This window comes from Leopardus geoffroyi, chromosome C3, assembly GCF_018350155.1.
Source record: "Leopardus geoffroyi isolate Oge1 chromosome C3, O.geoffroyi_Oge1_pat1.0, whole genome shotgun sequence".
Classification (NCBI taxonomy): domain Eukaryota; kingdom Metazoa; phylum Chordata; class Mammalia; order Carnivora; family Felidae; genus Leopardus; species Leopardus geoffroyi.
In genome coordinates, this window is record NC_059338.1 from 81,108,599 (window position 1) to 81,121,640 (window position 13,042).

The following is a 13,042-nucleotide window of genomic DNA, read 5'->3' on the forward strand; positions in this document are numbered from 1 at the left end:
GACACAGAAGTGACTTTCTTCCTGTTTTTTTAGTTAGTAGATGGAGCACACTCCGTCCTAAGTGACTGCGTTATCAAGTGTTAAGCACCATGACAGAGGGGACCGCAGGCTGGGAGGGAGGTGGGAAAACAATGACTGGCTGTGCTTAAAGAATTTTCTGTAAAAGCAAGATCTATAGAACAAGATCTACAGGGCGTCTGGGTGGCTCCGTCGGTTAAGCATCCACCTCTTGATTTTTTTAAATTTTTTTTAACTTTATTCATTTTTTTTGAGAGACAGAGAGAGACAGAGCATGAGCAGGGAAGGGGCAGAGAGAGAGGGAGACACAGAATCGGAAGCAGGCTCCAGGCTCTGAGCTGTCAGCACAGAGCCCAACATGGGGCTCAAACCCACGAACCGCGAAATCATGACCTGAGCCGAAGTCGGACGCTCAACCGACTGAGCCACGCAGGCGCCCCTCTGGATTTCTGCTCAGGTCGTGATCTCATGGTTCGTGAGTTCGAGCCCCGTGTCGGGCTCCACCCTGAACAGGGAGCCTGGTTGGGATTCTCTCTCTCTCTCAAAATAAATAAATAAACTTTTAAAAAAGCAGGATCTAAACATACGAGTGGGTTCTTGAAGGACAGGTAGGAGTTTAATAGGCAGCAGCAGGGAGGGAAGCTATGGCAGGGAGCAGGTACATCATGTCCAGACCCAGTTGCATAAAGCACAGTGTGTTCAGAAAACCAGCAGCAATTGGATGGTAATGGAGCGCTGAGCACATCTGAAACCGTTTTGCCCTTTGAGCTCTGCAAATCCCATTTCTTCTGTCAGTAGGCTGCATGCTCCGTAAGGGTTGTGATGGTTCTTTCTGCTCACCACTGTCATTCCACTGCCTGGCACAAGTAGGCATTCAGTTACTTCGCTGTTGGATGAATGACGGGATGGATGAATGAATGAATGATTGAACGGATCATTCTCGACATAGACAGATATTCATAGTTTTGGGCGAATGACTCTGTTGAGTGGGTTGGACTAGATGGTCTGTGGGCCCTTCTGTTTCCACCTGCCATGGCAGTGACTGTCCTTACTTTGAAGGTGGCATACTACAGTGATAAAGAGCATAGATTCCAGGGGCCCCTTGGTGGCTCAGTCGGTGAAGCGTCCGACTTCGGCTCAGGTCACGATCTCGTGGTTCGTGGGTTCGGGCCCCACACCGGGCTCTATCTCTCTCCCTGTCTCTTTGCCCCTTTCCTCCTCTCTCTCTCCCTTTCTGTCTCAAAATAAATAAATAAACTTCAAAAAAAAAAAAAAAGGTATAGATTTCAGAGCCAGGCTGCCTGGTTCAAATCCTGGCTTTCCATGTCTGGGCAGGTTACTCAGGTCTCGGTGTCCTTATCTATCAAATGGAAACTGTCAAAATAAATCCTACCTCATCGATCTTTGTGAGGAACACCTGTAGAACTTGGGACAGTATTTAAAATCCACAGTAGGTACCCTGCAAACATCGCTGCTGCTGTCGTGGTATTTATGTCAACAATTGGGAATTCCTTTAGCTACAAGTAACAAATGATCTATCTAATTAATGATCCCGCTTTCTCCTCTGTTACCTCTCTTCCCTCACTGTCTCTCAAAAGCAATCATGCAATCACAGTCCATTTTTGTAAAATAGTAAAAAGAGCTGACGCACTTACGGAGCACTTACTGTATACCCGGCACTGTGCTAAGCAATTGCCACCCACTTATCTCCAGTTCACAAATCAAAGGCTTAGAGAAGCTTGGGACGTAATAACCCAAGGTCATGGTATTCGTAACTGGTGAGCTGGGCTCTGAACTCTGATCTGTCTAGACTCCAGTCCTGTGCACTTGGCCCCATGCACTTGTCAGATGCTGTGCCACCAGATCGCTATACAGGACAGTGGCTGTGCAGTGATTGTTCCAGAGCAGGCTTTATACATTACAGATCTCAAGGCGTCGTCCCCAGGTTTAAAACCCTTCACTAGCTTTCCGTCACTTTCAGGACAAAGTCCGTGCTCTTCAACTTGGCTTACCAGCCCGTTGTCAGCCTTCCCCTGCCCGCCATCTCTCACTCGGACGCGGTCTCTCCCCCTCTTCTTTTCCCGACCTCGTTGCTCAGTGCCACCTGCTGACGAGCTGCCCCTGAATTCTTGCCGAGCTGCCGTCCATGTGCCACGCTTCAAGCCGACCCCAGCGTGCTCTGATTCCTCCGCTCAGACCGTCCGCCCTTCTGCACGCTTGACCCTCCGGCAAGTCCCATGGGCCTGCAAAACTTGGCCGAAACTCTGATGCCTTGGGAGACTGCCGATTCCCCTGTGACTGGTCACCCCCCAGAGTGTCCTTCCATCAGAGGACAGAGGTCCCCTCCCTTACCTGCGGTTTCCGTTTGCCACGGTTAACTGAGCCCGGAAGTAGATGCTCCTCCGCTGACTTCATGTCAGAAGGTCAACGGTCCTGACATTGTACCTGCATCGCTGCTCTTGCTTCATCACATGACGTAGGCATTTTATCATCTCTCCTCACAAGAGGAGGGGGTACAGGACACTAAGATGTTCTGAGAGAGAAAGAGAGCGACCGCATTCACGTAACTTGTTACGGTATATTGCTGTCATTGTTCTGTGCTATTCCTATGGTTGTTAATATCGTCTTGTGCCTAATTTACAAAATGAGTTCTGTCCTAAGTAGGTATGTATAGGAAAAAAACAGTCTACTTAGAGTTCAGTAGTAGCCACCGGCTCAGGCGTCCCCCGGGGTCCCTAGACTCGGAGCATCTTGAGGACACACACGGCATCTTTATTATCACTCAGTCCGACTTCCTAGCACCGTGTGTAGCCAGACACATGGGAAATGTAACAATCGTTGCTAAAATAATTAAGGCAGTGAATAATTAATTCAACCAGTCGTTTTTTTAGAACTGGGGCCTGAGGATTCCAAATGAGTCCATGAATGCACTCAGGGAAGGTGTCCTCGAAATAAAGTGCAAAATTGTGGATACTTGGGCACTTTTAGAAGAGGGAGTTCAGGGGCGCCTGGGTGGCGCAGTCGGTTAAGCGTCCGACTTCAGCCTGGTCACGATCTCGCGGTCCGTGAGTTCGAGCCCCGCGTCTGGCTCTGGGCTGATGGCTCGGAGCCTGGAGCCTGTTTCTGATTCTGTGTCTCCCTCTCTCTCTGCCCCTCCCCCGTTCATGCTCTGTCTCTCTCTGTCCCAAAAATAAATAAACGTTGAAAAAAAAAAAAAAAAGAAGAGGGAGTTCAGAGCCTGTATCAGATTCTTTTTTTTTTTTAATTTTTTAAACATTTATTTATTTCTGAGAGACTGAGAGAGACAGAGCACGAGCAGGGGAGGGGCAGAGAGAGAGGGAGACACAGAATCCGAAGCGGGCTCCGGGCTCTGAGCTGTCAGCACGGAGCCCGACGCGGGGCTCGAACTCATGAACCACGAGATCATGACCTGAGCCGAAGTCGGACGTGCAACCGACTGAGCCACCCAGGCGCCCCCAGAGCCTATATCAGATTCTTAAAAGGGTTTGTAATGGAGAAAGATTTAAGAACCACTGAATCCCGGGGGTAACCAATGTAAGCCAGCAAACATTCCACAATGTTTTCTGGCTAATTAACCTATTGCATTAAAAGTAAGTTACAGTGATTGCAAGATGCCCCTTATTTTAGGCCACTTAAGAAACGCCCCCAAAAGTTTGACAGGCCGCTAAGATGCTATTCTAGCTTGAAAGATGATAAAATCTGAGAGGTGCCTCTGCCCTTTTGTTACGTTCTTTTTCTTTTTTGTAATGTTTATTTATTTTTGATAGAGAGTTTGAGAGGGGGAGGGCAGAGAAAGAGGGAGACAGAGGATCTGAGGCAGGCTGCGTGCTGGCAGAGGCAAGCCTGATGCAGGACTCGAACTCACGATCTTGAACGTCAAGATCACGGCCTGAGCTGCAATCAGACGCTCAACCAACTGAACCACCCAGGCGCCCCAGGTTCTTTTTCTTTTTTTAAATTTTAATGCCAGTATAGTTAACAGACCGTGTTGTGTAAGTTTCAGGTGTGCAACACAGTGATTCAGCAACTCTACACTATTCAGTGCCCATCATGATTAGTGTGCCCTTAATCCCCAACCGCTATCTCACCCATCCCCCACCCACCTCCCCTCCGGTAACCGGCAGTTGGTTTTCTATGATTAAGAGACTGTTCTTTGGTTTCTCTCTCTCTCTCTCTCTCTCTCTCTCTCTCTCTCTCTCTCCCTCTCTCTCTTCCCTTTGCCCATTTTTTGTTTTCTTATACTCCTCATAGCAGTAAAATCATACGGTATTTGTCTTTCCCTGACTGACTTAACGTCACTTGGCATCATACTCTCTAGTCTATTCATGTTGTTGCAAATGGCAAGATTTCATTATTTTTTTTTTGAATTTTTGATGTTAATTATTTTTGAGAGAGAGACAGAGAGACAGAGACAGAGCATGAACAGAGGAGGGGCAGAGAGCAAGAGGGAGACACAGAATCTGAAACAGGCTCCAGGCTCCGCGCCGTCAGCACGGAGCCCGAGGCGGGGCTCGAACCCACAAACCGTGAGATCATGGCCTGAGCCGCGATTGGACGCTTAACCGACTGCGCCACCCAGGCGCCCCGAGATTTCGTTATTTTTAAAGTCTGAATAATATTCCGTTGCCTTTCTATGCCACATCTTCTGTATCCAACCATTTATTGATGGACACTTGGGCTGCTTCCATAGTTGGCCTATTGTCAAGAACGCTGCTATAGCAGAAGGGGCCGTATATTTTTTCAAATTAGTGTTTTCTCATTCTGGAAGGTACACAGCAGTGGAATCCCTGAATTGTATGCTAATTCCCTTTGTAATTTTTTTTTTAATTTTTTTTTTCAACGTTTATTTTTTTTGGGACAGAGAGAGACAGAGCATGAACAGGGGAGGGGCAGAGAGAGAGGGAGACACAGAATCGGAAACAGGCTCCAGGCTCTGAGCCATCAGCCCAGAGCCTGACGCGGGGCTCGAACTCCCGGACCGCGAGATCGTGACCTGGCTGAAGTCGGACGCTTACCCGACTGCGCCACCCAGGCGCCCCTCCCTTTGTAATTTTTTGAGGACCCTGTACTGTTTCCGCAGCGGCTGCACCGGTTTGCATTCCCACCAGCGGGGCACAAGGCTTCCTCTTTCTCCACGTAGAGGTGCCTCTGCTTTTGCATGAGTCACTGAGGGAGGACAGGGCCCTACAGTGCAGGTGGACAATCCCCACTCAGCCCCGCGCTACAGGGCCAGTCTCCTTGCCTCTCTGAGCCCCAGTTTGCTTGTCATCCTAATGGAGGGAATAATGCCGTCCCTGCAGGGCGCCTGGATGGATGAACCAAGGCAGTGCTCCCACAGTGCCTTGCTTTCAGAAGGCTTTCAAGGACTACCCCCTTCCCTGCCTTTCCTCGCCCCTTATGCCAAACCGCACGCGGAGAGAAGACCTCGTCTTACTTAAATCCTTAGTAAATGTGAGAGTTTTTAGGTAATTAATTCGTCCGCCTGAGGTCTCCCGGCTCTGGCCACCTATTCTCAGAATTTTTGAAAACTGCCTGCCTCTCCTTGCCTGCGATGCTCGGTTTGCTGGAGATGATGGGACCTTTTGTTCTTTTGTCCCGGGTGTCCGTTTCACTCTGTGCTCATGGCAGCTGCCGTGTTGTTGGTTGGGAAAATAGAGAGGTACTCCAGAAAGCTTCGTTTCGCTTTCTACAACAAATCGATCTGTTCCTAGTAACAAATCCCTTCCTGGGCTGTTCGCCGCAGCCCTGCACAGGAAGAAGGGCTTGCCGTTGTCCCCTTGCCCTTGCTGGACCCCCAGGGTGGACTCCCTCTGCTGAGATATTTGGGAAATACCGACACATTCCTCCTGACTCCCCGGCAGAGAAAGCTAGAATCTCAGACCACGGTAGATTTATTTGGGTGGGGCTGACATCTTCCAGGACGGATTAAAATATTAATGTGCTTTCTCCCTGCCCCATCCCTTCCCTGTTGTCTAGTATTCTTTTTGCAGATGTGAAAGGATTTACCAACCTCTCCACAACCTTGTCTGCCCAGGAGCTGGTCAGGATGCTCAACGAGCTCTTTGCCAGATTTGATCGACTGGCCCACGTGAGTTGAATTTAATTCCCTCCTGGTCCTCTGTGGGAGTGAGGGGCTGCGTGTGGAATTAGGGAGAGAAAGACTCAGGCTTCATCACGGGGACCTCCTCTTCCGCGTCCTCTTCCCCGGCTCGGACTCCTGACCCTCCCACCTCCTGGGAACCGGGGTTAATTACTTACAGATCTTGAATGGGAGGTGCGTCAGATTGACTTTCCCAGTTGAGAAATAGCTGATGAAGCGACAATGAAGCCAAAGCTCTTTTTATGTGTTTTCTGCTCCCCATCGTGTCCTCGCTGCATGTGGCCAGGTGCCATCCAGTGCCACCTCAGTTTGGTTCGTGCAAGGATAGCCGCCTGCAGCTTCCCAAGCCAACTCCAGCCGTCTGAAATGACTGTTATTGGGAGCCAGGAACCTTCTGGACCCCCATTTTGTTTGATCTGATCTAACAGCTTTCTTTCTAGCCGACAGGACACTACCTTTATTTTCTAGCTGGCTTGAGAGAACAGGCTAAGGGAGATAGTAGACATTTGCTATCAAAACACAGGTTCCTAGTCCCAAAGCCACCCAAGTTGGGGAAGACTGTCATCCGCACCCTCTATTTTAAGAGTGGGCTTTGGAATACCTTAATTTCCTTCTTCATCGAGTGCGTAGATCAGTGCCAATGTCACAGGGCTGTTGAGAGAACCAAATGTAAATGCATCCCGTGGAAGTTCATTTGTAGAGCATCGGCGTGTCTGAAGTTAAGGCTGCCTCCCTCCAACGAGGGCCATCCATGCTTGCATCCGAGTACTTGCGAGGTGTCGTGCACCACGCTGTCTGTCGGGAGTATGGGAATGACCAAAACACTCTTCCTCCTTCCTAGAACGAGGTCCGGTCAGGGACACGTCGGTAGATGATCGAGGCACAGTGTGCTGTATGCTGTGACGAGGGGGGGTCTGGGCTGCCGTGGGAAGGCAGGCTCCACACATAACCATTGCATCAGAGAAGACTTTCTGGAGAAGGTGACTCTTGGACCGAGTCTTAAAAGTGGGAAGACACATACAATAGAATACAGTTCAGCAACAAAAAGGAGTCAACCCCTGAGACACGCAGGAGTATCAGTGAGCCTGCAAAGCAATATGCCAAGTGAAAGAAGCTAGACCCAAAAGCCCAGATGGCAGGACAAAGGCGTTTATACGACATCGTAGAAAAGGCAAAATTATAGGGACAGGAAAGAGACGCGCGCGTGGTGGCTGGGAGCTAGAGGTGGACGGAACAGACGAGTTGCACAGAGAGACATGAGGTGCAGTGGCTTTGAGAGTGATGTAGCTGCTCTATGTGCCATCATCACTGTGCCCCATATCAAAACAGTACATTTTATCGTATACCGATTCGCGAGGCACGGAAGGCAGGGAAGGTGGATATTACCGTCGAGTCATGTAACAGCTCACAGGAATTGATCAGAAAAATGTGCTTGCAAATTGACAGAACTTCACAGATAAGACCTGTTTTCCGTGTACATATATATTTATGTTTCATACACACGCGCGCGCGCGCACACGCACGCACGCACACACGCGCGCCATTTATTTGGGGCTCAAATTTTTCAAAGAGGCTGCAAGCCTCACGTTTTGTTTACAAGAAAAGTGGACCCTGGGCACAAATATATTCACCACATTGTGTGTGTCTGCACCAGAAGGGTAATAGAGCATTTTACACAGTTTCCTTCCACAACTTCTTTCACTTGGCATATTGCTTTGCAGGCTCACCGATACTCCTGCGTGTCTCAGGGGTTGACTCCTTTTTGTTGCTGAACTGTATTCTATTGTATGTGTCTTCCCACTTTTTTCTTTTTTTTTTTTTTAAGGTACTACAAATGACCCTGTTTTTTTTTTTTTAATTTTTTTTTCAACGTTTATTTATTTTTGGGACAGAGAGAGACAGAGCATGAACGGGGGAGGGGCAGAGAGAGAGGGAGACACAGAATCGGAAACAGGCTCCAGGCTCTGAGCCATCAGCCCAGAGCCCGACGCGGGGCTCGAACTCACGGACCGCGAGATCGTGACCTGGCTGAAGTCGGAGGCTTAACCGACTGCGCCACCCAGGCGCCCCTGTCTTCCCACTTTTAAGACTCGGTCCAAGAGTCACCTTCTCCAGGAAGTCTTCTCTGATGCAATGGTTATGTGTGGAGCCTGCCTTCCCACGGCAGCCCAGACCCCCCCTCGTCACAGCATACAGCACACTGTGCCTCGATCATCTACCGACGTGTCCCTGACCAGACTTCTTTCACTTCGTGACCTTCGCTTCCTTAAGCCTTTGGGGAAATGGCACGGCTCAAAACGTGGCCGTGGAGACTCACCGGCATAAATGTTACGCGTTTAACGCGTAGCCTGGCACATAGTATGTGCTCAGTAAATACTGCCTCCTTTCCCTACGTAAGTGTTTCCAAAATGCTTTTGCCTCTGTTTTCATGGAAGAATCACTGATTAAGAGTCGGTGAATTATCACCTACGGCCCGTAACGTTTGGTTTTTGAAGGTTTTATTTAAATTCCAGTTAGTTCACATACAGCGTAAAATTAGTTTCAGGTATACACGACAGCGATTCAACACGTCACCCAGTGCCCTCCTGATCCCCGTCACCTGTTTCACCCATCCCCGCCACCCCTCTCCCCTCTGGTAGTTATCGTTTGTTCCCTTGAGTTGAGCCTATTTCTTGGTTTGTCTTTCTCCTTTTTTCCCCTCCATTGCTCATTTGTTTTCTTAAATTCCACATGTGAGTGGAATTATATGGCATTTGTCTTTCTTTGACGGACTTATTTCACTTAGCATTCTACTCTCCAGCTCCATCCATGTTGCTGCAAATGGCAAGATTTCATTCTTTATGGCTGAATAATACTCCCTTGTGTATATATACACTGCATCTTCTTTATTCATTCATCGGTCATCAAGATGAAAAGCTTCTGCACAGCGAAGGAAACAACGAACAAACCTAAAAGGCAACCTACAGAATGGGAGAAAATATTTACAAATGACATCTCTGACGAAGGATTAGTATCCAAAATATACAAAGAACTTCACAAACTCAACACCCCCCAAGCCACGTCATCTAATTAAAAAATGAGCAGAAGATTAGACATTTCTCCAAAGAAGACATCCAGAGGGCTCACCATCACTCATCATCAGGGAAATACAAATCAAAACCACGAGGAGATACTCCTCACACCTGTCAGAATGGCTAACACCAACAACACAAGAAGCAGTAGGTGTTGGCGAGGACGTGGAGAAAGGGGAACCCTCCCTCACTGTTGGTAGGAACACAAAGTGATGCAGCCACTGGGGAAGACATTATGGAGCTTCCTCAAAAGATTAAACATAGAACTGCCCTGTGACCCAGCAATTGTACTACTAGGCATTTATCCAAAAACTACAAAGATACTCATTCAAAGGGAAACATGTGCCCTGGTGTTTATAGCAGCATTATTTACAATAGCCCAACTATGGAAACAGCCCAAATGTCCATCCACTGATGAATACGTAAAGAAGATGCGGTCTGTATATACACAAAGGAATATTACTTTAGCCGTTAAAAACAACGAAATGTTGCCATATCATTACTTTTGGCCAGCTGATTTGTGGCACAGGAAAATTTTCACATATTTCCTGTCATACTGAAATTTTCATATTTAAAAACAGGTGTAAATCCTCCTGCCCTCCCATGCTCAGAGTTATTACGATAAGACTCAAAGGAAGAAAGATCGTGGAACGCTCGGATGGCTGTTTCCAGGTGTTTGTTGTCACTGCTACTGTTGCTAACTGATGGCCATTCTTACTTTGTTATGTATCAAGAACAAGATGGGTTATTGTGACACGTTTCCTGTATGGGGAATTGAAACTCACCTATCAGTGGCTTCAGTGATTTATCCAACGTCAGACAGCTGGTAAATTTGACCAGGATGCGGATGTTGGATTCTTAGACCAAAGTATTTCCTGCTCTACCCTTTTCCTCCTCCCTCCACTTCCAATGATCACAACTCCTGACTACCATTGCTCCTGACTACCACCACAGCTGGTTCTGCCTCAAAGAGTGTGGCTAGCTGAAATCACTTCCTGAGCCCCCAGCCTCAGTGTTCTCAGCAAAATCCAAATAAGGGATTTAGGGGTGCTTGGATGGCTTAGTCTGTTAAGCATCTGACTCTTGATTTCAGTTCAGGTCATGATCCCAGGGGCAGGGAATTGAACCCCGTGTTGGGCTTCATGCTGAACGTGAAGCCTGCTTAAGATTCTCTCTCTCTCTCTCTCTCTCTCTCTCTCTCTCTCTCCCCCCCCCCCTCTGTCCTGCTCATGCTCTATCTCCTTTCTCTCTAAAGAATTTTTAAAAAATTGTTGAAAAAACAAATGAGGGATTTATTCCATCAGTGGTTCTCAAATGCTCTTTGACAACAAATGTCAGGAAGTTAAATTTGTGGCCATGAGATAAAATACATCCATGTTATATTTATCTGCAATGTAGTGAGTTTTTGTAATAATTTTATTTAGTTCAAAAAACTCTCCTGTCTCTTAGGAATGTATTTTTACTTTTTTCGTGTTAAAAATGCCCTTTTTTTAATAAAGCCATGGGGACCGTGGATGATGCTTGGGTTGTTATTTTGTTTGTTGATGAATTTTTCATAATTCTTTGGCAAAATATAAAATTGAACCCTAGAATAGTCCCCAGGTCCTCTTTTTTCTTAGAACTGTCCCATGGGTGCCACAAATCTGGAAAATGCCAAGACCCATAGAGCAAGTGCTCTCTGGTTCTGTTCCACACATACCACTAGGGGTCTTAGAAGAAACAGCTGAAGGTCGTAAGCTTCCCTTCTTGATCAGACCTCACCAGAAACTGTCTTGCCAAATTAGCCGCATCAGAGCAGCCAAAGACAGGAACCGCGAGCTCCTAAAAATAACACTGGGACGGCGTGCGTGCCATCAGAGCTCTAAGGATCGCGGCTGTGCCCCACTTGGGAAGGTTGGCAAAGCCCTGGCCGTCTGATCCAGACGGAGAAGCACCAAAGCCACTTCTGAGCCTCTTTTCCCTCTCTGATATTTGGGGTTTTTACTGGGAGAGCGATTTCCTTCGTTCGTCACCCAAACACAATGGCTGAATCCGTGATCAGGTCAGGAAGCCAACGTGGTGCTGTATAGGTTGATAACCAAGGTATCCACTGGGCTGCTGGTGTCTCGATGGGCCCCTTTCTGTTTATGCCCCTCCTTCTCTGCCCTGGGACCCCGGTCTCCAAAGGAGAGCCTCTCACCCAAAAAGCCCATAAATTTTTTCGACTTCAGACACAGGCCCCCTTTCTGCTCGACCCTGTAGTAAGCCTTGCATCGTATCACCCATCCTCCCCGTCACACGGTGAAGTCCCATTCGTTGACCATTTTATAGATGAGGCAACTTGTCAATCTACCAAACAACTGTGTCACCCTCACCACCTATGAAATAAAAGCATTATACCTACTTCACAAGGTTGTTGTAAGGGTTGTGTCTGTGTAGTCTATGCTGCATCGTAGGGGTTGTTATTCATCGTCTTTGTGTCAGGGCCAACGCTTGACCTACCATGATGCCCTATAGACATTTTTTCCAGTGAGCGAGCCTGTGAATTAGTACATGAATAAAAGGATATGTAGGACATAATCAGCCCTTCTTCTTAAGGTGCTAGAGTTGAAAGAACAGGCATCGCTGAATGATTTATACTTTTAAGTGCTTATTATTGAGCTAAAGATTGCTGAAACGTGTTCATTCAGAGACTCGTCCTGCACGAAAACATCGAGATGCAGGATTCACAGAGGAACACTGACCATGCCCGTTCTTTGCCAGGCCTGCCCATATGATGAGTATTCATCAGAAGGCTAGTATGTGACAGAGCCGGGATATAGCCCTGTATCTGTTGGACTCAAAATCCAGTGTTTTTGAATGACTCCATTCCACTGCTGAACCCATGAAACCCTTATTTAGGGTACCTCCCCAATATTTTAGCAAGATAATAGAAGCGCATTTCAAAGGTAGGTGCTCTGCCCCCAGGGTGAAGACCACTTGACTCCACTGCCCTCCTTCAGGAGACACTCAGGAGCACTTGCCTGTCTGCTGACTCAGTCCTCTCCTCTCCACCCTGTTCCTTCCAGGAGCATCACTGCCTTCGCATTAAAATCCTGGGGGACTGTTACTACTGTGTTTCAGGGCTTCCAGAGCCCCGCCAGGACCACGCCCACTGCTGCGTTGAAATGGGCCTCAGCATGATCAAAACCATCAGGTAATCCGGGGTCTCCTCCATAATTCCCAGGCCTTCAGTGGGCACAAAGACGAACCACCCCATCTATCCTTTGCGGTAGATCATGCGTGTGTTGAATGGTGATGCCCTTTGACTTACGTCATGAAACCTGCATGGCCTTTAATTCTCCCCCACGAACCAATGAACCTGCCAGCTTCATCATGTTCTGTTTCTACCTCACTTTCAATGACTTGTGCAGCAAATTTGTATTACCGATGTCCTTGTGGGGATACATCAAGGACCAAGATGAGTGTGGTGCTTGACTTCAGGAAGGTTACTCAGGATGGTACAGTAAGTTCTGAGATGAATCCAAACCAGGGTGCGTCAAGGGGAACAGAGAAGGAGCAGCTCATTTGGGCCAGGGTGCTGGAAAAGGCCTTCCAGAGTAGAGCCAAGCTGTTTTCTGAAAGGTGAGCGGATATTAGACCCTGGAGGAGTTTTGGGCACAGCTGGACATATGGGGAATCGGGACATGCTGCAGTGACAGCTGGTGAAGCCTAGGGAGGGGAGGGCCAGGACAGATGGACTGCAGACTGAGAACAGGCAGGGCCCACAGGGCCTTCTCAGCCATGATAAGGGTTGCACTTTAGCCTGAGGCCGACAGGAAATCATTGTAGGGCCACCGCCATGGTTGGTTTC

The 13,042-nt window shown here is 48.0% G+C and overlaps 1 protein-coding gene across 3 annotated transcripts in view; it reads left to right on the forward strand.

Annotated features, from left to right (window-relative positions):
* ADCY8 (adenylate cyclase 8) overlaps window positions 1-13,042 on the forward strand; it is a 224,807-nt gene that overhangs the window by 91,208 nt on the left and 120,557 nt on the right. For all 3 annotated transcript variants that reach the window (XM_045453661.1, XM_045453662.1, XM_045453663.1), the window contains exons 4-5: window positions 6,016-6,127; window positions 12,258-12,385. In XM_045453661.1, the coding sequence (XP_045309617.1) occupies window positions 6,016-6,127; window positions 12,258-12,385 (240 nt within the window). The remainder of the gene's footprint in view (window positions 1-6,015; window positions 6,128-12,257; window positions 12,386-13,042) is intronic.